Here is a 23,450-nt window from a genome sequence, read left to right on the forward strand (position 1 = left end):
TCAGCACTGCTGCGCGATGTAAGTTCTGCAGTGTGCTTTTTCTTGAAATCGTGTTTCCCAATAGTTCTAACCCGGAATGGGCTTAAGCGGTGAACGGTAGAATTGTCGGTCTGCCATTTACAATGTCGCTGATGAGTGCATGCTTCTTATCATTGAATGCCCACAAGCAGCATTCGCGAATCTCGTTTACTTCTTGTAGTGAATAAATACTGTGCACATCTAGTCGGTCAGTCGGTTAGTTAGTTAGTTCATCAGTTAGTCCATTAGTTAGGTAATTAGGTACTTCATTAGTTAATTCATTAGTTAGTTAATTAGTTACTTCATTAGTTGGTGAATTAGTTAGTGAATGAGTCAGTGAATTAGTTACTGATTTAGTTAGTGAATTAGTGAATTTGTTAGTGAATTAGTTAGTGAATCCGTTAGTGAATTAGTTAGCAATTAGAAAATAATTAATTATTAATTAATCAATTAATTAATAAGTATATAATTAGTTAGTCAGTTCGTTAGTTAGTTAGTTAGTTAGTTAGTTAGTTAGTTAGTTAGTTAGTTAGTTAGTTAGTTAGTTAGTTAGTTAGTTAGTTAGTTAGTTAGTTAGTTAGTTAGTTAGTTAGTTAGTTAGTTAGTTAGTTGTGGTTATTCCTGTAAGCCACGGTAGCGCAACTGCGGTTAAAAACGCCCGTGTGACGCAGCCCGCAAGCGAGGCGTCCACGTGCTATAGAGGATGACTAACTCCACTCCCCTAACACTGATAACAAGCAAAATGAACCGTCAGCGAATCCAACGGCCAACGCTAGGAGCAATCACAGGACGATTCAAGACGCGACAAGGTCGACAATTTTAAAACCGTTTACGAAGACTGCTGGACAGAAACATTTACTGTAGTTACATCCCTGAACAGTGACACAGAAAACACATGGAGTATTTATTTTTATTTTTAAGTATCCACAGTTTTCGAGATGTACCAGCGCATAAGTCAAGAAAATTGCCATGCCAGCATAAAGCTACATCTAAAGAGCTAAGCACAGCGTTACGTATATGCTATTTCAATGTGCAAAAGCCACAGTATTCACTATATTATGTATTGTGATCCGATGCTACAGCTTCAAGCTTCACTCATATAGACGTCAACATTACCCATAAAAATATTTGGCATATCCCACGTACAGTGGGAATCGATGATATGCGAAGCACGAATGAGGAACGTTGATGTCACTTTAAACTCTTCACAACGTTACGAGGTGGACGTAAATCACGCCGTACATGACTTCCATGTCATGGTTATTATGTTTGGACGTGTGAGTTAACTTCGTCGTCTATTGACATCACGTGATACCGAATATTGTATATGCGGAGCTATAGCGAAACGACCGCGGGCGCATCATGATCATAGTGTATAGTCATGTTCTTACATGACGCGCATGCCATGATTATCGTGTTTGCACCAGTCATGTATACCTTCGTCATCCATTCACGCCACGTAATACCATATTTGCTACATGTGAAGCTAGCTAAACGACCGTAAGTGCACCATGAGCGTACGGCTTGTAATCATGACATGCATGTCATGAGTTCCCCGTTAGGGTCTGTCAGTTATATGTTCAAAGTCGCCGCTCAAGATACGCTCAAAGTCGCCGAAGTTTGTTAAGAAATGCTTCGCATTTCTTCCTAGTACTAAAATATCTCATTGTATAGTGCAAGCTATATAAAAGTATAGTGCGAGAGAGAGAGAGATAAACGAAAGACAGCGATGCTAACCAGCCGAAACATCAGGTTTGCTACCCTGTACTCGGGAATAAAAGAGGGGTGCGAAGTAATAAATGAAAAGAAGAGTATGAGATGACAGTGGGCAACAAAAAAAAAGCTAACAGCAAACTCATGACTATAGCACCATCCAATCACTGCACACCTACATTGTCTGCCAACGATCAGTGAAGCTCCGAGAATCCGCGTATAGTCGTGAAGAGAAATTCTCGTCATCGCGAACCGGTGCACGCTCTCCTTTCCCTCTTTTTCACTTTTAAAACACGCGTGTCAGTTTTTTTGGCGTGTGATGCAATAATAAACTGAGTTGCGTGTCATCAGCAGCCGCACGGACGCAGCCTCCTTGGCCTCTGAGCCACCAACAGACACTCGTGCTCGCGTGTAGCTCTGCTAGCAGATGCGTGCGTTGTTCGCATTTTCACCTCAGACGCTGAGGAAGGGCATTCGTTGAGGTGCAAAAGTGAGTCGACGAACTCGTTCGCCGTAGACTCATGCACAACTGTAACTAGGCAACTAACCTTCAACCTCTGGGTGGTTTAGGGGCCCTTCAATAATTGCAGGCAAACAACATATATCTTTATGCAATAAGGCATACAGCATAGGACTTGGTATTCGTTTAAATAAAGGAAACCACAAAACAAAAGTGAAAATAGCATTCTGAGTGATAAGGCGCCCGTGAACAGTGCGAACACTCTTCATCGTGTTCCCGGTAAAGACTAGATTTCAGTTGCCTTGCATTTCACTCGGAGGCTTCGAATGGCGTCAAATGGCCCTTCCCCGTGTGTGTTTCTCGCTTTCGTCCATAAAAACGAGGCCCGTCCAGCAACTCAATCAGTTCTTTCTAACACTTCCATGTGTAGACCACCGAAATGACTGAAAAACAGCGTGAATGCATTGCAAGACAAAAAAAAATTCTTGTTGAAAATTGTCGCGCGCAGCGCCAATCACGGTTTACCACAGCCGCCAAAAAGCTACAGTATCACTGCCGCTACTCTGAGGTAATAATCATATACACCCCCCCCCCCTTTCATATGGATGTGAGGCGTTCGATGCAGCTTCGCTGGTCAGTCATGTTTGCAGCGCCGGACGGCTGCAAACTATTTTCTCTTTCTCTGTCTTTTATCTGACACCAACATTTCCACACGCTTGGGCAGGTGAGTGTGCGTATAGCCGCTCCTATAGTATCAGCTGGGTTTATTGCTATCTTTTTTATTCTATTTGTCGCTCATCCCCACTGTGTTTCTTGCAATATCACTTTGCACATATAAGCGACGAAAGCTTTCCTAATACGACCCCATCCTCAGTGCTCGAACACGGCGGTTCAGCATGCGGTGGTTCAGCGACGAGTGTATGGCATCTTCTTTCGTGGCGTCCCTGCAGAAAAAAAAAGAAAGACGTTTTATTTATTGTTCTGCTAAGTTTGCGAATTGAGCTGAACTCAAGCAGCTTTTAACTCGAAGCGCACTTGACGACGGAACGCTATCGTCTCTTGTTGCCAGAACACAGCGTGCTTGTCGGTTGTATCTTCCTCCTCTTTAAAACAGCGCGAAAGACGAAAGACGGTGACAAACGCTTAACAATACGAGCGCTGAAACCAATAAGCCCAACTCGCCATTTTGCTTTTCTTCCTGTTACTTTAAAATATATATAACCTAAATACTAAAAAGTGCTGCCCGGCTGACAACAAGTATTCGTTCGATATCAGACACTGCGTTCAAACGTCATCCAAGGAGGAGCAAAGTAACATATCCATGGTCGCCACGGCATGGAACATGCCGGTAATGCTGCCCGGTAATCCTTGCAAGACTGCAATGACCCCTTCTAACGTCTGATGTTGTTTGCTATACTTCGAATAATCGCAAAGGAAATTTCGCAGCCAACACTGCATACATAAAAAAGTCAGAACTATTGGCAACAGCACATGAACGCGTTGAATCGATTTCATATAGAAGTGTACTCCATCGAATAGAAGCACATCTGCTACACCACTTATGGCTAAGAGTGGCTTTCGCAGTCGTATTTCTTTTGGATAGGGATGGCCGACAACGCTCAGTGCGACGCCCGCGGTACCGAGGTTACTGTGCAGCATAAATATTCTGCGACTGTCCTCGATACGCTGTACAGAGACGAGCCCTCGCAATCACTCTGGCCGGTCATGGCAACAGAATGATGACGCTAGAAACTATTGTTCAATGTCAGCTCAAAAAGTTCTCAAGTACTCAAGCAACCAAGGCACTGCTAGAATTTCTAAGGACTGCAGACTAGCACGAGCGGCTGTTGGCTTTTAATGATGCCATATACTCCAGAAGATTGTCGCTCTGCTTTGTAACATTATGTGAGTACGGGTGCGAGCCTCCTCTCTTTCTCGCTTTATTTACACTGCTTTTACTCCCCCTATCCCTTCTCCCTGTGCAGGGTAGCATACCGGTCATACCAAACCGACTAATAAACCTGCCTTTTCTCTCTCTCGTTTTCCTTCCTAAAAACTACTGGCCAAAACATGCAAACAAGAAAGAGAGAAAGAGGAAATTGCACTTTCGTGTAATAAAGCTGGAAACATAAGTTCAGATCAACCTCAACGCGCACCGCTGCTAAGAAAGTTAAAATACTGCCATACAGATTAATAATAAGCAATCGTAGTGAAGTGGATTAGTAGGTTAAAATTCGGCAACTCACACTGCTTGTGGGAATAGGTTTCATGCGAAACAGTCGGCAAGTAACTGTCGACGCGGCATTTTTCGCCTTTTATTCAAGCGTTGCCAGGTGGATCGACCTCCTTTTATAAGGGTGCACATTGCAAGCTTGCCAAAAATGTCGACCACACCAACGTTTAAAGGGTAACTTATGTCATCACTCACGTTACAGCACAGACGTCAGTACTATAGCACCTTAAAGTGTACCTTACGGTGCGGTGATGAGTACTTCATCAACAACTTTCGTCAGCTTATTTCTCCAGGGTCGAGCGGAATCGTAGGGCAGCAAGCATGTTTATTAGACATGTTATAAAAACGGAGCCTGCTATGGCACCACTAATGACAGCAACCGATTCAACACCAGTATCACATTAGCACATAGGTAGTATTTATTGTCCTGTTACGAAATTAGCTAGCTAGCACTGGAATTATTGACGTTGCCGCCACATTAAGCCTGCATAGGCTATTTTTCCAAGGCAGTTTAAGGACCAAGCGTGGCACTGTGGTGGAATACCTTACTGCCCCGCAGAATGCTTAGGTTCCTGCTGCAATCATAATTTTTATCATATGTATTTTTTCGGTTAACGTGGCCGATGTCGATTTTTCTTAACGCTCTAGCATTTTAATTTTAAATGTCTGTTGTCACCATTTCTAGATGGATATAAAGTGAAAACTACCTGTGGTGCGTACCCACACACCGGAGTTCGTGGTGAGCGGGTTTGTGCAACACGTATCTGGACAAAATGGTTTGACGTTGTACGCAAAAGTTTTTAACGTTATTCATGTCATAGACAGACATATCTTTCCTTCTAACGCTTTTACTCTCTCATATCAAGGATTGTCTTACGTTAACGAGGCGATCACGAGAGTACCCGGACATAGGCAGCTAGATAAGTGCATAGATAGAAACGATCAAACAGTACTTGATTAACTAAGAAATGCTTCGGATTTAATAGCACACTGTATAAAGTATTTACTACCAACGTAAATTTTGCGCTATTCACACTTCTATATTTCCTGCTCTGAAGGACCATGTCTCGATATTAGTCAGATAAGTTGAGCATCTGCATAGCTGTCGAAGGCGCCCAACTAAATCTATTTATTAGGAAGTTTTAGAATAGCGTACGCAAAAATGAACACCCGCCACTTCCGTCACCCAACGGGAGTCTGCAAGATGATAAAACGTACGACGCATGCGTAGTGGCTAAAAACACTAACACAAAACTTTGCATTCTGATACAATTCTAAGACAGCCTGTTCACGTTATAGACGCTATTCAAAGTCTGGCTATTCGCGTTATAGTTACAAGCAAGACCTTAAGATGACACATGTGGCACTTTGGGTACCAGTGCCGCACTTTTTCATTTGCCCGACGTAGCACCATGCAGAAGTCGTCATTGACTTCAAATCACCTAATAACAACAACAACAACAACAACAACAACAACAACAAAAGCATTTTTCTCGTCGGCACACTTTAATGTTGCTTTTGATGGCGTTCTTACCCGCATATAATTATTTCTGGGTTCTCGCACAATTGTACCTATCCTTGTGATATAAACGCCGAAAATTTTTCAGCAGCCCTTTTCCGACAACAGCCGAAACTTCCCCGAGCCAATCCTGTTAAACAGACGCTTTTGTTTCTGCCTTGTCGCATCCGATTACATACCTTGGAGTCCTTATGGACTCACATACCTTCGAATCCCTATGGACTCACATACCTTCGAATCCTTATGGACGTCACCCGGCCGCTCCCGAAGAAGAAATCAAGGATCTTTTCCTCCAAACCCTTGAGAATGGAGAGCAACGAGAAGCCCAGCCACATTCCTAGGTAACCGCCCATGTAGCCGAAGGCTTCCACAATCTGGAGAAGATAGCGAAGAGCAGATTACTGTTTGCCTCGAGGACATTGCGTGGTACCACCTACGTGGTGACGTCACTCAAAGGATGGCGGAGGGTGTCGTCTGCTCGGACACAACATATCTTGCGCACACCAAGCGGTTTTGTTGTGTGCACCGCGCGTGCTGCCCCCTGGTTCTGAAACTCATTTCTTAAAAAAGCGGCCTAACCTGATAACCTGGGCCAGCAGGGTCGTTGGCAGGTTCTTTTTTTTTTTCTTGGGGAGTGCAAACCAGTGTTGCATCACGGCTGAGGGAGGAGAAGAGCACTGGTGCAGCTGGGGTGAGTACAAGTGCCCCTTTTGCACCCCCTGCCGACGCAATGCATGTGGGCAAGCGAACCACAACTCGCAAGGCCCCCGCGGTGACACCCACGTGTCTAGTCAATGTGCTACAATCGTGACCTAAAGCCGGTGCAGCTGACACAATAGAGGGCGATGCAAGTGATGTCGTGAAAGCTAAGCTGTTACTACATTCTGAAAGACTTTCCCCATGAGAATCACTTTGATCAAGGCGATGAGGTAGAGGCCCGTGCTATGTCAGTGCTCGTTAAAGAACTCCAGATAGCTGAAATTCCCAAAGCATTCCACTACGGCGTCTCCCAAAATCACATAGGCGTTTTGAGACTTATAGCTAGAGATATTGATATTATTGTCCCCGTGAGATTTCCCAAACTGTATAAGAAGAGCGAATGAACTTGCAACAACGAGGAAAACGTGCCGTCCTCTCGTGCGTGCTGTGCACTTTCAGAACTGCCAACGAAACCTTGGGAATGGTGAGTGGAGTAAATCGCCATGCATAATTAGAAGTGCTGGTGGGATCCGCAAAACAAAGGGTCAGTTCGACCTCGACTCCTCTTTTTAGTTCTTCAATATGATTGATGATCATCGCCGTTTTTTTTTTTGCTACTGATAAGTTTACTTTTCGCTTTGGCTAACACAATGTTTTCAACTCCTTCGGTAAAACCGTAAATGTGAAAAGATTGTTTTGTAAAGACCTCGCCCTGAAAGGTATTTGAGACGCGGGCGCTTTTTTTCTTTCTTTTTTTTTTTGCTCATTCAATGAGTCTGTCGGTCTGTGTCATTAGTAAAATTTATCGACAAACGCACGCGATGAGCTTCCGGGACAGCTTTTGCACACACGTCATGCTGTTACTGAACATCATAGAGGAGTACCCGGCGCCACGCATTGGCACCAACCTCTCCTTACATACATGTGATAAAAAAAAAAACATAGCTGCGGCAGCTTACGCCAAATCCTCGTCTCGAAAGTGCTTTCTGCAGACCCAAGCGTTAGCACGGCCGGTGTTTTTCATCCAGCGGCCGCAACATTGACGTCACCCATTTCTTTAAGTTTGAGGCGATGATACACGAGGATCTGTCACATACATGTTATGTGCACACGCACAACTGTCAACGAACATTTGGGAATGATGAGCGTAGTGCATCCTCATGCATGCTTAAACGTGTCACACCTGCAATACAAAGGGTCGATTTCTCCTTCACTGCTCTTTTTAGTCGCGCTCCGTATGATTGAGGATCACCATCATGTCGTGTTTTTTTAAACCACTATATGGTTGATTGATTGATTTGTGGGGTTTAACGTCCCCAAACCACCATATGATTATGAGAGACGCCGTAGTGGAGGGCTCCGGAAATTTTGACCACCTGGGGTTCTTTAACGTGCAACCACTAATATGGTTACATTTAGCTTTATCTTAGACTTTCGGCAACGTATTGATATTAGTTTTATTATTTAGTTCACTAACATCGAAGGTGCTCAAAAGCACTTTCGATGGATTGATGAGTGAATGAACTTTATTTGGTCCTTCGGAACGTTGCGGGCCGCTCCCACGACGGAACAGAAATACCAAGTCTCTCTGCTGCGTCGCGGGCCTGGTAGACTGCCCATAGCTGTTGTTCAAGTCCAGAGCTTGCAATAGCACCCTCCCATTTGGACGGCATGATGCCTTCCCCACAGCGTAATGCGTGGTACTGCCAGAGCATATATTGCAAAGTAGCTATATCGTGGCAGTAGCAACATGTATTAGTTGGTTGTATATCGGGATAAATTTTGTTCAATAGCGCGGGATTAGGGTACGCCCCGACCTGAAGAAGCTTGTGTGTCAGAGCCTGAGGTCTTCTTAGTTTTCTGTGCGGTGGAGGGTACTGTCTCTGCGCCATGTAAAAATGTTTTGTCAATTCATTATACAAGATGGGATGGTCACGGTTCTCCAAGACATCAGCGCCACGCCCCCCCCCCTCCCCCGATAACTATACGCGGTTTATTAGTCCTCGCGCAGCTATGTGGGCTGACTCGTTGGGATTGGGCGGGGCTCCCTCAATGCGTCCCATATGAGCTGGGAACCAAACGAGTGTGTGTGGCTCGAAGCCTTTGTCCCAAAGAATTCGCAAAGCTAGTTCCGATATTGTTCCCTTGGCAAAGGCTCGGACCGCTGATCTCGAGTCGCTGTAAATTGTGAACCTCCTGTTATCCAGCAGGGCCAAGGCAATCGCCACTTGCTCTGCCATTTCAGTGCACCGTCGTTCGGACCATGTCGATGTTATCGTAAAATTGACTAAATGTTCCATAAGGACCTCGTCGTGAGTGATATTCGTGGGCACTTTTCTTCTCAGTGTATTTTGCTGACTTACAGTGAGCCTATAGTTTTCCAACATAAATAAATGCCTGTGATAAGCTACCGGTAGCGCTCGTGAGCACTCGACAACTGTACGTCACCGAACATCTTAGCTGCGGTGAAATACAAAAAATTCTCGTCACGAAAGTGCTTTTTGCAGACCGGTGAGTGAGCATCGGCGTTCTTTTTCATTTTTGACTTCACGAGCCAAGTGTAGCGCATTTCTTTAGATTTAGGGGAATGCTGAAAACTTATAACAGGATTTGTCTTATGCGTCTGGCAATGAGGCAAAGTTGCTTGCACGCAACCTATAGCACTGTTAATAGGGCGATGATCCAAATAAAGCTTCTCACGCTGAGAATTGAACGTGGCGCACCATAATTTCACTTGACCCTCACGTTCCACAGTATAGTACGCAGCGAAGCAAGCAAGGGCATACTACCTGTGACGTCTAAACGATCGCAATGCCGGCCTCTCCAATGGAAGCCCTCGCAGCCAATATGACCCATATGAAGATGCGTTGTGAAATGAAACAAATCATATATAACAACAACACTAAGACATACGAAAAACGGGCTTCAGGTCATGCGTCTTGACCTCCAAGGTCCCAGCCACGTGCATTTCACCTGGTCTTGAAACTCGCAATAACAAATAATCTTTTAGTTCTCAGATTACGACCCCATGCATCGCAGAGTATGGTGCTCTAACATGTATTTGTTTTTCGTCATATTTATGGCGGTACCGTCAGCCGTCGTTATACACACAAGGGGTTCTCACAAAAGCAAATGAAAAACCAACGGGGCCGGCGCCGGCGGCGGGTTTTCTGCGACACGGGCTCTTTAACGCTATTGCGTTAAAAAATAATTAAGGCAATTTCGCTCTAGTAGTGACAGGCCTGAAAGAGCTGGACAGCTTTGTTTCTTTCTCTTCGAGTTTCTTTTCTTTCCTTTTCGTTTTTTTTGTTTTTATTTATTTATGTCTTTCTTTCTGTTTTTCTATTTCTTTTTGTCTGTCTATTTTCCTTCCAATTAATGTCATTTTCTTTTTAGTTCACGCATGGTTCCTCTAATTTTATATATTTATACGTGTTTTGCGATCGTTACGCCAAACGCCCTTTTTTTTTTTTGCTGCTGATGACAAGACATGATCGTCAAGGCACTCGAAAAACGAGAAAAAGACGTCTCCTTGGCACGAACGCAAGCTCAATATGATATGCATGGAGCGTTTATGCCAAGCGAAGGCAAAGGATGTGCCAGCTCCTTTCCTTAAAGTGCTCCGCAGTAAAAACGCTTTTTTTTGCCTACTATATCTCGTAACAGCGGCACCTTCTTATTTTAGGGGCAAAGCACTTGAGGATCGAGGCTTGTCCGTCCCTATCTGTGTCCCTCACAGGGAGATCATTGAATGTGAAACAAGAAAAAAGGTTTAACAAAACACTATTTTGCACCATAGTTGTGACAGAGCAGTATTAAACATCTATAATGTAATGGTCAGCGCCTTCAACGTAGACATCATGGCCTTTAGGACCTAGTCTTGTCGTCGACGCACACTGCCCGCTGTCATGTTTTATCGAAAACCGTTGCTATAGTCTAGAGTCATATGCGTATGTGTGAATAAAAAAGCATTTACAAGAGACGAACAACAACCATAATTGTGACGGAACCGTATAAAACACATACAAGCCCAAGCCTTTTATACTATACGGCGACTTCAACGTGACGTTACAGAACTTAGGAGCGAGCTTTGCCGTCGACTCTTTATGTCACTTTATGTCCCTCAATTTACGTTCAGTTACAGTGAGCGACATTTACGTTGAGTTACATTGAGTGACATTTACGTTGAGTGAGTGAGTGAGTGAGTGCTCCAAAATGCCCTGTTTCATTGAAAGTCAGCAACAAACGGTACTTTTGCGTGTTCTAGGCTTTCGTCCATCGAGGCACACACAAACAAAGAGCGATACATTTTCAATTCAATGTATAATATTAAGTACATTGTTCGGGAACAATTGGATATAACATTGAAGTACGTTCGAGGCATTCCAGTGATCACTTTCTGCTGTCCCTTGATGCAGGGCACGGGTGCTGCAAATAGCCGGAGTTGTAAAGGGGAACCTGGGTTTGTGATCAACATTGCAGTAAGTTCGCTCAGCGCCGTGCCATTTGATACCGAGTACCGAACAGTAACCTCGAAGATGTCCCTCAACGAATGCACTAAAGAACGTGCGGGCGATTTGGTGAATTTTCCGGGGAAGTCGCCGGCACAAATAGTACTCGTTTCCCCTCTGTTTCTTCTACGGTGCTAAGACGTGACGTCGTAAAGTAGATCGACAGAGTATGTCAGGTTCTAGCGATTCTCTTTGCTTCTCGCGTCGGACGGGCTCCGCGAATGGGACTCCCAGCGGGATCACGTCTTGGCTTCCCTTGGCGCCCACTTAGGGTGCGACTGGTACGCTGAGGTAAAGCGAGAAAGTTTAATAACGAGTAAATAAAGAAAAAAGGAAGATCAAGGCGCGAGGAACATATATCTCGGAAACTCGCCGTAAACGGCCAAAGTCACTCACCGTGAGATTGGGCTCGTAGACAAAGATCTTCTGCGTGTCCGAGGAGAACTTTACGGTCAGACCGAGAAGCTTTGTCCTTGCAATGAAAACAACAATACAGTCTCTTCATTGTCGACAAATGTATGCGGTTGTTTTTTTAGTGGACAAAAACTTTTTTTTCTTACTCGTCATTGGTTAACCACTTGTACTGCATAGAAAGAGAAGAAAAAACAACACAAGAACATTGATTAGAAAAGCTTGAATTACCACACCTTGTACGTGACTCGTGTTTTGCTTTTAGTTTCATTTGTCTGTGCGAGACATACTCAAGCTCCAGGACGCAACAAACAGAAGTCGAGGAAACGTTGCCAAGTACTCATTTTATCAGACCGTGCTCTTGAAACCAGACCAAGCAAACAAACACAAGACATATATTTCTACTATCACTACAACAATGGTTTTTAACATCTATAGCTTTGCGACATTACCATCAGCAAGCACTTTGTCAGCTTTCGTTCGGGCATCATGCATCTCTCATTGAATCGAGCTTTTTTGAAGACAGAACCATGTATAAGCTAAAGGCCAGAAGGGGGTGCTCTGCTGGGCGCTCATTTGCCAATTTTCAACACACTTTGCAGACTCCTCGCGCTATGTAACTTCAAGAAGTTTTGGTTCCGATTCCTCTTAGCGGTGTTCACTTAAATCAGAGCCCGGACTTCTACTTCTTTGAGCTTACCCCTTCGACGCATACAAGCCGCCGTTACACTTACCGATGCGACACCCATGCCAGTGAGTCGAACGTCGTACGCAGTGTCCCTGTAGAATAGGACGAAAATCAAATCGATGACTTCTGTATAGCTGGATGTTTAGAGCAAGTTCAGCTGCGGTGCACATGCAAAGCGGAGCACATGGGCTTTGCAGCTGAGAGCAAACGCGTTTCTATTCACTCATTTCGTGGCTCTGGCTCCTAGCGACATAAGGCGATGCTAGACCTCTCCTGATCCCAAATAATAGCGCCTGTAGAAAGTGTAACGAGTCTAAGGCACGCTATCATGCTAATTGGTTATAGAATTAATAAATCACGTGGTCGCGGAACGACAGGGACAAAAAAGAAGGACACATACACAGGGCTACGTGTGTGTCCTTTCTGGTTTCTCTGGCAAGTTGGAACATGGGAAAAAAAGGACAAAGTAGATAGAAGGTGCGCCGTTTCTGTCTACTCTGCCCTTTTCTCCTACGCGTGTGCGTTGAAAAAAAAAACTTACCAGTATGACTACACACCAACTAGTCTAAGCTTCCACTCTTGTAAAGTATATTTCTTGCCCCAGTCATGTTGCACTTCACCATATGAATTAAGAACTAGTCAAGCTGTTTCAAGCACAGCTTTTTGCTTTTCGTAGACCTTTCTTTCTGTAAGACAGTATGAACATTATTTTAATTCAATGTGATGTGATTTACCTTAATTAAACTGTGCTTGATGATAGCACGTCTTTCATTTGCCCACTATTGGCTACACCAGACAGAACTTGTTACTTGTTCGGGATTTTTACGGTGGCAGTTATTTTGATAACAATGCTGGACCGATAATACGCTGGCTGCGATTAAGTGGAATGTTTGTTTGCTCAACTCAAATAGATGCACATTCGTTTGCTCGTTGTTATTTGGTTTCCCTATCCGATTTCTTACCCAGCAGGAGCGGGTATTCACACCCTAGCTATTAAAAATCAATTAGGTTTATTATATCACCGAGATAAAGTTTACATTCAGACATCAGATGTGGCGATTATAAGAATATTATAATGGTTGCATAATGATTGTATTACAGTGATTGAATAGCTAGATAAATCAATGCCGATTAAGTTAATAGAAAAAAGTGCAGTCACCACTGTGGGCGGTTAATCAAAACCAAATTAAAGAACCGCTTATGCTCTGGAAGCACTGAAAAGTGCCTATAGGTCTAACGTAAGTCAACATGTATAAGAATGACGTTCGGTTATAGTACCCCAACTGTGTCATACTTTTTCTCTCTATTTATGTGTAGCTATGTATAAAGAATCCAAACAGTGTGCTTCCCTAAGCCATCACAGGTCGGCCTTAAACACACCTCGGATGCTGCGACAGCTCAAGGAAGGGTGCAGGACAACTGCTTTTGGATAGATAGACTCGTTATTTGCAAAATATATTTTTGCTTGCGCCTATACACCACTACTGACATGCCAACTGTGCTCGGAGTTGCCGTACGCTTCGCATCGCAATAAAAGCAGACATCTGCAGTACTCACATGCATGGTGCCCGGCACTTTTTGAGGCACGGTTTGAAAGTGTTGTTCTTACTGAGAGATGCCACACACACCTCTGAAGGAGAAAAATGAGCACTTCAACTGATTTATAAAGTACCCCTTCACGATTTTCCTTTATAACTTCCACCGTTTTGAGAGCCGATCAGAGGACGGATATAATGCGTCATGGCGGACTTTTCCAAAAAGCTACGACATTCACTGGGGCAGGACGCAGATTAGTTTTTGCGGTACACGCGTAGAAACAATAGTAATATTCTTATGGTCACACATCTGTTCCTTGCAGTGTATTTTGTTTTAGCGTGTTTATACTGCACGCACACCTAAAGAAGCACGCACAAACATATATTATGTATGATTTAACCCCTCTCTCCCCAAAAAAAAATTCCTGCTATGCAACCCGCAGCTTGTGTCAGGTAGCCATGCTTAGGTCTGCTTTGGTCGCCAATTTTAGATGCGGAGCATCTAATACTCGAGGCTTGTAGTGCGGCGCCGTCCGCAAGCTTCCTCCTCCTTCTTCCACCATCTGTGCATCCCTTCCTCCTCTACACACCGCGCGCGCTTCACTCCTACACCATCTGTGCACCCTTCCTCCTCTACACACCGCGTGCGCTTCTCCTCTTCACGAACATTCGCTAGCTGTATAATGTAGCGCGCATGCGCCGTCACGCTTCGAGAACATCGGCAGCTGACGCGCGCGCATGCGCCGTCGCGCTTCGAGAACATCGGCAGCTGACGCGCGCGCATGCGCCGTTGCGCTTCTCCCCCTTCTCGAACATTCGACAGCTGACAGTGCATGCGCCGTCGCGCTGTATATATACTCAAGGTCGGCGCTCGCTCGCTCAGTTGCCGCTCGTCGGTTGGTTTGTACGGCGCGTCGACGTCCAAGGTCGTGGTGAAATGAATTCCAACGAATCCACAAACACAATGATCGACGTTCCTTCGACCAGCGCCGCCCTTTCGCATACGTGTGTACGTGTTCACTCATTTAACACCCCCTCCTACAACCACGTTAACCAATTTAGCCATGGACCCAAGTAAGTCGCAATTTAACACCCCATTTCACAACCACGTTAACCAAGTTAGCCATCGACCCAAGTAAGTCGCACTTTAACACCCCGTTAACCAATTATATGCTCCGCATCCTCCTCAGTGTTCCCCCGAGGGAAGCTGCGGGCAATTTTTTTTTATCGCATTTCGAGTATACATTTCTCGAAACTCTAAACGGGAAGTTTGCGACCACCCACGGTCCAGTCGGCTGCGGAAACGCTATGTTTGCAGCGACAAGAGGCGTGCGAAAACGTGGTGCAGTCCAAGAAATGCGAAAAAAAATGCACAGTATCTTTTTCCACCTTCACATACATGTGTTATTTTTACAATTACGTAAAGCTTCATTTATTTGAGCCAGGTTACTCCGCGAATCGGAAACATGTACCGTTTCCTAGCACGCGCACAGGCAAGCATTTCGGTTCCGTAGCTCCCACACTATAGTATACTGCCTTATAAAGGTTACCACCTAGAGGCTATAAAGGACCTGTTGCAGAACAGTGAGGTTTGGCCACAATATTTATTGCGTGATAAACAATTTTTACCATTAAATTGAGTAAAATAGTGTTTATAAAACGTGTTTTGTCAATTTTAGTTTTTTTTTTTTTTAGGGTCGAAGCTCTTTATGGCATCACCCGTTCGTCTCCCGTTAACGTTTGTACTCACCGGTGACACATACCAGAGAGAGCGGGTATGTGCCACAGGGGATAGACTTCTACGGGCGAAGCTTCTTAAGCCGAGGGCTATGTATGTAGTAGGTAGCCACTTCCTGTCTAGTTCTTGGAATAACCACTACATGGCAGTACTTGTATATAATCACTATATATGATGAAAAGATGTGATATGGTGGTACTTGGTGTGTTCACTAGACGTACGGACATACAGACAGATAGACGCATGGACGGACGGTCAGGTCGACCCACGGTTGCACGGAGGGACGGATGCACGAATGGACAAACGGACGCTTCGCCCCACTCATCAACATTCAGACCGTGAATATGCTGCAGTTTTTTTCCTGGCATTCCTCTACAGATAATTTTGATCCTTACCGCCAGCCCCAGGATCGCATGCCGTAGCTCCAACAGCGCCAGTAAAAGCAAGCGCTGAGTACACGCAGCCACAGTGCTTTGTTTGGAGCCTCATTTCACAGTCATGTAAACAAGTCTGGAAGCAACCAACAATCGCAATTTGCAGACAGAGCAGTGCATGGGAACTCTCTGTATGCTAAACAATATCTACTGATAAGATATATTATCACGACGTGACAGTAATCTGGAAACGAGGACAATAAAAATTTTAAGGAAGAAACACTTAAGCATCACTGGTCACGGCTTCTTTATTATTATTATTATTATTATTATTATTATTATTATTATTATTATTATTATTATTATTATTATTATTATTATTATTATTATTCGGGGACGGAACGGGATAATAAAATAGTAAGCGGCTTAATGAACCCTGAGTTTCTTTTTAACAGGAATTTTTCTCTAATTATTGGCTGAAAGCTGAATAAATGCCATGAGCGTGCTCATTATCTTTATAGAACAGAGCCGAAATAAGAAAGCGGGATAATTTTATTTATTTATTTATTTCAAGGATTTCTCAAAGGATATTTAAAGTAGAAGTGTGCAAGGAAAATTAATAAGATAAATAGAAAGAAGTTATACAATGTTAGCGGGTAACGGTGATCAGAAAAACATGTAATTGATTTGTGGGGTTTAGCGTCCCAAAACCACCATATGATTATGAGAGACGCCGTAGTGGAGGGCTCCGGAAATTTCGACCACCTGGGGTTCTTTAACGTGCACCCAAATCTGAGCACACGGGCCTACAACATTTCCGCCTCCATCAGAAATGCAGCCGCCACAGCCGGGATTTGATCCCGCGACCTGCGAGTCAGCAGCTGAGTACCTTAACAACTAGACCACCGTGGCGGGGTCAGAACATGTACACTAACTGTGTAAATTAATGTGGCGCAATGTAAAGGTTACAACCACTGTGCAAAAACTAATTTTCTAGATCTCTGCACATGCGTCCTACACGTGGAGAAAAAAAAATGAAGAAACCGTGTGTTGCATGATGATTGATACTCACGTCTTGATTTAAGTATCCACCGTAGGCCCTTTGCTTGCCGTGCCTTGTGTATTCCGTGCATTTGGACGCATATGGAGGTGGCAAGCGCTTCACTGTTTGCTGTTTGCGAGTCACAGAATATCAGTGTATTGAACAAGGCAACGAGTACATGAGTGATACGTTGGCATATTCGACATAGGCAGTCTAAATTGTGACGACGTAACAAGGTTTTTCCCCCATGTCTTTACTCATCATCATCATCAGCCGGACTACGCCCACTGAAGGGCAAAAGTACGTCTCATAATCTCCGCCGAACAACCGAACAAAGCTTATGCTACGTCTACGGATGTATATTACACACAGGCACTATATATATATATATATATATATATATATATATATATATATATATATATATATATATATATATATATATATATATATATATATATATATAGTCGCTATTTGTTTATTATACAGGCACTGCTAGCTGTAGCTCGAATTGTAGCTCAAAATAAAGAAAAGTGACTGAATAGATAACTTGCCGTGAGCAGGAATCGAACCTACGTCCTTCGACTAACGCGTTCGATGCTCTAACCACTGAGCTATCACGGCGCCTATCCCCCCAGCCACTTTATTTGGTTTATATTTGAATTTAAACGTGGGAGTGTCAGTCAGCGCCATCTGTAGCCATGGCAGCGAGTGTGTAACACCCTTTTATGCGCCTGTGTGGCGTCACGTAGCACGTAAACCTATTACGAGCGGGCAGCTCACCAATAGTCCCTCGTATACAACCTAACGGCACCAAGTCTGCCAGTACGAGACCCTCGTTAATGAATAAGGGAAAGAAGTGTATACGTAAGGGCTCGTTTTTCCGTGTTTTGACACAATATTAATGATATCTAACACAATAGAGTAAATAGGAAGAAGAAAAGTGGGTGAAAAAATAACTTGCCGTGAGCAGGAGATACTGCTCACGGCAAGTTTATATATATATATATATATATATATATATATATATATATATATATATATATATATATATATATATATATATATATATATATATATATATATATATATATATATATATATATATATATATAGTGACGAAAAATAGCACGCACCTGCGTCACAGAGAGAACGTATTCAATATCGGTCTCTCCAACGATAGCAGACAACTTGTCTGGAGGGCACGTCTCAGGTCTGTGCACAATCACGGGAAACTTGTTCGTGTCTGCAATGGCCACCGACGTCCTTTTGCTCCAGTACACCTTCATTTCGAGCTCTAATTGTATGAATGAATCAATGAATGAATGTGTTAATTATTTGCACTAACGCTGTTCCGGGTGGTCTTGCTCGATTGCTTTTTGCCAGTGTTAGCATGCTCGCCATTACGTCACATGTGTACCTATGCCAAGTAGTTCGACTTTTCGGCTTGTTTTATAAATTACCATTCACTTTTACATTCCACTGCTTTGTTTTACCGTACTTTTATTTCATGTATTGCTGCCTCCTGTTTTCTTAAATCACAATGCGTTCATGCCACGTTGCATTCTCTTCGAGAATACTCCGTCAGGAAGTATCGCCGGGTGGTTAATGTCGTAGCTGTGATTAACAATTTCATTACTAAAATCCGACCAAGATAGGACTGGATAAAAGTGGGCGAGAGATGCGCAGGGCAAAGTTTAATTGGAAACGTTCTCGACAAAAAAAACTTACACGTGCATGTTAAGATGACGCTGTCAAATGAAGCTCAATTTGCGTTAATAGTGTTCCAGCGTATGCATTTAACAGACACGAAAAGCGAGGTACTTCAGTCATAACGTGGCGTATTGCAAGAGGGGAACACACAAACAGTTACTTATTATGGGCGAACTCGTACTCAAAAAAGTGGGTATGATACAATAGAAAAGTTCGCCACACACGAGTTGCTTTCGAACAACTAGAGGTCAGTCTTTTCGGCTCGTGCCCGTGCACGAGAGGCATGCCCCGCATTGCCCAAAATGCGCCAGCATGCTCGAGGCACTGTGGACGCCCACACAAGGTCTCGCTGGTTCTCTTGGTAAAGAGAAAGAAAGAAGTTGTAAAGCGGTTACAAGGGGTAATCTCGGTGGTAATATATCGGCTTAGTATTCGTCGGGTTCTGTTCAATCATCACAGATAGGCTGAATGAAAATCAAATCTGCCTCCAGTGGTCGCTATAGAATGTGTCGTTCGTCTTTGTATGCGACGATCGTTCTTATACACACAGGTACATGTGATCGTCGGATTAGGGAATTTCACTCATTCTGTTGCATGCCACTCACGTGACGAAGTCAACTCTGTTGTGCGAGCGTGGTAAACGTCACCGACTTACCCCACGTTTAAGGCGCCTTGCAGCGAAGAAATGTGCTCTCGGACTGTGCGTACTCTATCAGGTCCAGCGTGTAACACATGTGGCCCGGGTGCCGAAAGTACGTGCGCACTATACTGCGTTCAGGGAGAGATCCACTCAAGGTTTTTGTATGCAGACGCGCACAGTTGTACGCATTTGAAGTAATTGACTGCGCTCCGATGAAGAACGCCTCCGAAGCAGTAGTGTCGGAAATGAAGGTTGGCTTTTTCAGGGCCACAAATTATGAAGACAAGCTTTCCCCTGGAATGTCGGCTTTCGACCACTTTCGATCACTCGGACAGTCAGCGAAGCAGCACGCAATTCATTCTCCGCTTTTATCTTTTATTGTTCTTAGCGTGAGCCAATTTTCATATTGAAGATAGGCAAGAAACACTTTAGACGTTCTGTTCGATCCCAGAAGTTGACTAGTTTACGCTTGGTTGACACTATATTTCTTCGATAGCGTTGACTGTGACAGTCTTCCAACGATGTACTGGTACCAACATTCTATGATCCGACTTTTTTTTTTCACATTGCTTTTTTAAGTTTTGCCGCAATTACAATTGCTAACTTCATAAAGTATTGTCGTGCGAATGCTCTCAATTAGTAACACAATTGAGTTATCTTTAAAGCGGGTTTCCAACACTTTTCCAAGTAACCATCGAATAACCTTACTATCAGTGCATGCAACAAACGCTTGTCATGCTCAATGTGAAACCAAGATAACTGCATCTAACGTATACTTCTCTTTGCAGGGCATGGCCGAGCACGTTGGGTCTGTGGAGCGCAGGTAACACTCAAACATGTCGCCCGCGGATATGGCCACCTTGGCCTGTACCTCCCAGTCGTGCCCCAGCGCCGAGAGTCTGTCGGGGCGAGGCTTGCGAGTATAACATGCGATGAAATACACAGGCGGTGCATTACAATGGGCACAGCTTCACACAGTCGGGCGACATTCAACAAAATCGCAGGGCTAACTATGTACAATATTTTGAATAGCTTATTAACGTGACTCGAAGAGAAACCGCATTGCTCACCTACGTTTAGCGCAGAAAACGTTTTTTTCGTTGCTTGCCTACCTGATAGTTATCGTCGCAGTTGTTCTTTGATAAGGCGCAGTAGGCAGACTTGTTAATCCTAAGAAAGATAACAAATTTATTGGTCAAAGTGAACGTTTAATGATTTAAGACGTCGATACCTATGCATGTCTTAAAACGTTGGTTACTAAGCAAGAAGTCAAAGTAATGGTAAACAGCTTTGCACGAGTTCGAAATTCGTGATAGCATTTTGAAGAAATGTGAGGTTCGCAAACGAATAGGTAACAAAGTATTACCACAGTAACTGAATAAATCTTAAAAAATATTGGTTGGAAGATATGTGGAAAGCACCGATTCAAAAACGGCAACCTAGCTACAAGATCAAAGCGAAAACTACATAATCAATGCAGTGTACCCATAATATACTTTCTGAGGAGTATTAGAGATGACAGAACTCTGTAGGTATAAGGTCCTTGCTAAGGGTAGCTGGGTGTAAAGTAACAGACGTACGTTTGGAAAGTGGCCGTATGCCTTAGATATAGACTGCGGGCACGTTGAAGTGAGCTTAAGAGGGATTAAATTCGAATTAAATATATCGCGTATGTCATATCTAGAAATGTTATTAAAGAGAAAAAAAGAACGGGTACTAGAAGTGGAAACGACCGTGATTAAAACAAAGATTAAAGGCTAAATTAAGAAAATCTACAAACCTACGATGCAATAAGTCGGCGAATAAAAGTAACAAGCGCCTGCCCTGTCTGTCCCTCTTTTACTGCCCATCTTTTACGATTCATTTTACAAAAACAATAACAAGATAGACAGCTTCTGGAGACATTCGTATTGACCGAAGCCTGCGCAAGCGAGAACACAACCTGAAAGCGATTCGCATTGTAGATTGATATCGGCGTGAACAGTCGTCGGCAGTCGAGTAATGTGATCTGTGCCGAGGTGCGTTGCCATTTATACATGAGCCATGGAACCTTCCAGCCTTATCACTGGTGGCCACGTGAGCTCTCGAACAAACTTGACTATTCGCCTCCCTCACGCTCTGCGCCTGAACCTAGTGATCTTTAACAATCGCGAAACTTCTCAAGCATTGCAGCGCTGTATGGGCCAGGTATTCAGTACAGTATTTGTGGGTGCAACAGTAGACGGCAATACCAAATTACTAACAGTTAAACTACCTTCCTAAAATTTCATTGACAATAATAGTAACTGTAGGGGTTTAGCATCCAAAACCCACGGTGTGATTATGAGAGACGCCATAGTGAAGAGCTCCGGAATTTTCGACCACCTGGTATTCTTTAAAGTACACGAATCTCGAGCACTTTCACCTCAATCGAAAAGGTGGTCGTCTTGGTCGGGATTTCATCTTGCCACCTGCCGGTCAGCAGGCGAGCACCATATTACCAGTAGACCACCGCTGCAGATAGTTCCGTCGACATTTGGCTCGTACGTGATAGGAGAAAGAAACCAATGCATTTTCCGATGTAATCTATTATGACTATAGTTTCCACTGTTATGACTAATTACTTAACATTACTTTCTTCGATTTTCTTTTTGTATTCATCACCGTTTACCTTCTGACAAAATGTCTCATAGCACAGTACAGCTCCCTCTTTCAGCAATGTTCTATGGGACCTCCTCCTGTATCGCGAATAAAGATTTGATTAATTTAAGTGACCCTTCTCACTTTCCACCTGAAAACTTACATGAAAGTTTTGAACTCAAACGGGGTTTTCGCTTGTAACCTTTGTTCGTTGTTTGCAACCTCGTGACATGGGAGATAAAAATAAAGCTGCCATTTATATTCCAGTTTTCTACGTTACTGTCTATTCGCCAAGTCTTTTTTTCTCTCTCTCTCTGACTGCAGCCCCCCCCCCCCCGATAGGCCTTGAAGCCCTCGACTTGTCGGCTTACTCAATTCGGCCCTAATGAAGGGAACGAACTACACCAACCAAACAAAAGCTTAAAAGAAAACGACGTTTCGGCTCCCATAAGGAAGGAAGACTTGTTCACAATAAACTCTCAGTTCTAACTAATTAGCGTTCCTAAGAATGAATCAATGCGGAAAGTATCGAGAAAATCCCCGTTATAATTGGTCATTCCCCTCCCTCTATTGGGTACGAGCCGTGTGCAGGGTAGAACAACTCTCGGTTTCATCAACTCCGCCATCCGTCTCAAAAAGTAGCCGTCCTCTGATCTACGCGTGACGACCACGAAAGGAAAGAACTACGCATAGGTGGACTTGCCAGTTTTCGGTGCAGACAGTCAGTGCTGGGAACAGGATTCCCTTCTGCAGCTCTTCGACGACTGTAACCGAGAATGGGTACTGGAAATACATCTTCAGGATTATGCCCGTCTGCCAAAGGAAGCCGGTAAGCGAAACGAGCCATATTGCCGCGCGTACCACGCTACGTTCTGTCACGTGCATCTGCGAAAAAAGAAAAGGATTGAGCGACACTTTTGAAGACACTCCACTTAAAAGCTGCTCAGTTGAGAGCACGAACCTTCAAGTAGCATGCACTTCAAACCGACCCAGTTGAAGCAAGGTCCGGTTTTTATTTATTGTTTTTCCTCTTGCCGTCGTTACAACTATGTAGATTTACGCCTATCTATCAGGGATATGCATATACCCGACTGGCGTGATTCTGCGTGGTTGCACAATGACAACGTGGCATCAAAACTGGACGTTGCTGGGTAGACAGCAAAGTGGATCGCAAGACAATTGGGCCGGGGTAGCCGAAATGGATTTCGGCAGGAGGAGTGATTAGAAGGACAGATAACAGATGGACAGTTAGAAGGTAGGAGCGGATACCGATAGACGGGAGGAAGCGCCACCTATGACGTCAAACGGTTAGGTAATGCGACAAAATTTTAAAAAGGTGGTGGCATAAAATGCAATAAGCTCTCGCAGGACAGAGTGGATTGAAGATCAATGGGGGAGAGGCTCTCAACCTACAGTGGACATAAGACAGGCTGATGCCTTCGAATACGTAAGTTCCCCACAATCGTTGTAATTAACCCCCAAATCGCGCGATTCGTAGCGGTTTATCTAGCACGAGTCGTTTCACCGAGGGTTCACA

General features: G+C 43.9%; 1 protein-coding gene across 1 annotated transcript; it reads right to left on the reverse strand.

Annotated features, from left to right (window-relative positions):
* Nucleotides 1-2,830: 2,830 nt before the first annotated feature.
* LOC142814131 (epithelial sodium channel subunit beta-like) lies at nt 2,831-22,798 on the reverse strand. Its single transcript, XM_075892062.1, has 13 exons — nt 22,617-22,798; nt 20,407-20,464; nt 20,071-20,207; nt 19,326-19,422; nt 18,078-18,248; nt 16,972-17,070; nt 15,921-16,035; nt 13,810-13,882; nt 12,299-12,344; nt 11,714-11,736; nt 11,550-11,652; nt 6,175-6,317; nt 2,831-3,135 (listed from the first exon to the last, which is right to left on the reverse strand). Exons 1-13 carry the CDS (start codon nt 22,796-22,798, stop codon nt 3,045-3,047), a joined length of 1,338 nt encoding a protein of 445 aa, XP_075748177.1. The 3' UTR covers nt 2,831-3,044.
* Between the last annotated feature and the right edge of the window lie 652 nt (nt 22,799-23,450).

This window comes from Rhipicephalus microplus, chromosome 4, assembly GCF_043290135.1.
Source record: "Rhipicephalus microplus isolate Deutch F79 chromosome 4, USDA_Rmic, whole genome shotgun sequence".
NCBI classification, from domain to species: Eukaryota; Metazoa; Arthropoda; class Arachnida; order Ixodida; family Ixodidae; genus Rhipicephalus; species Rhipicephalus microplus.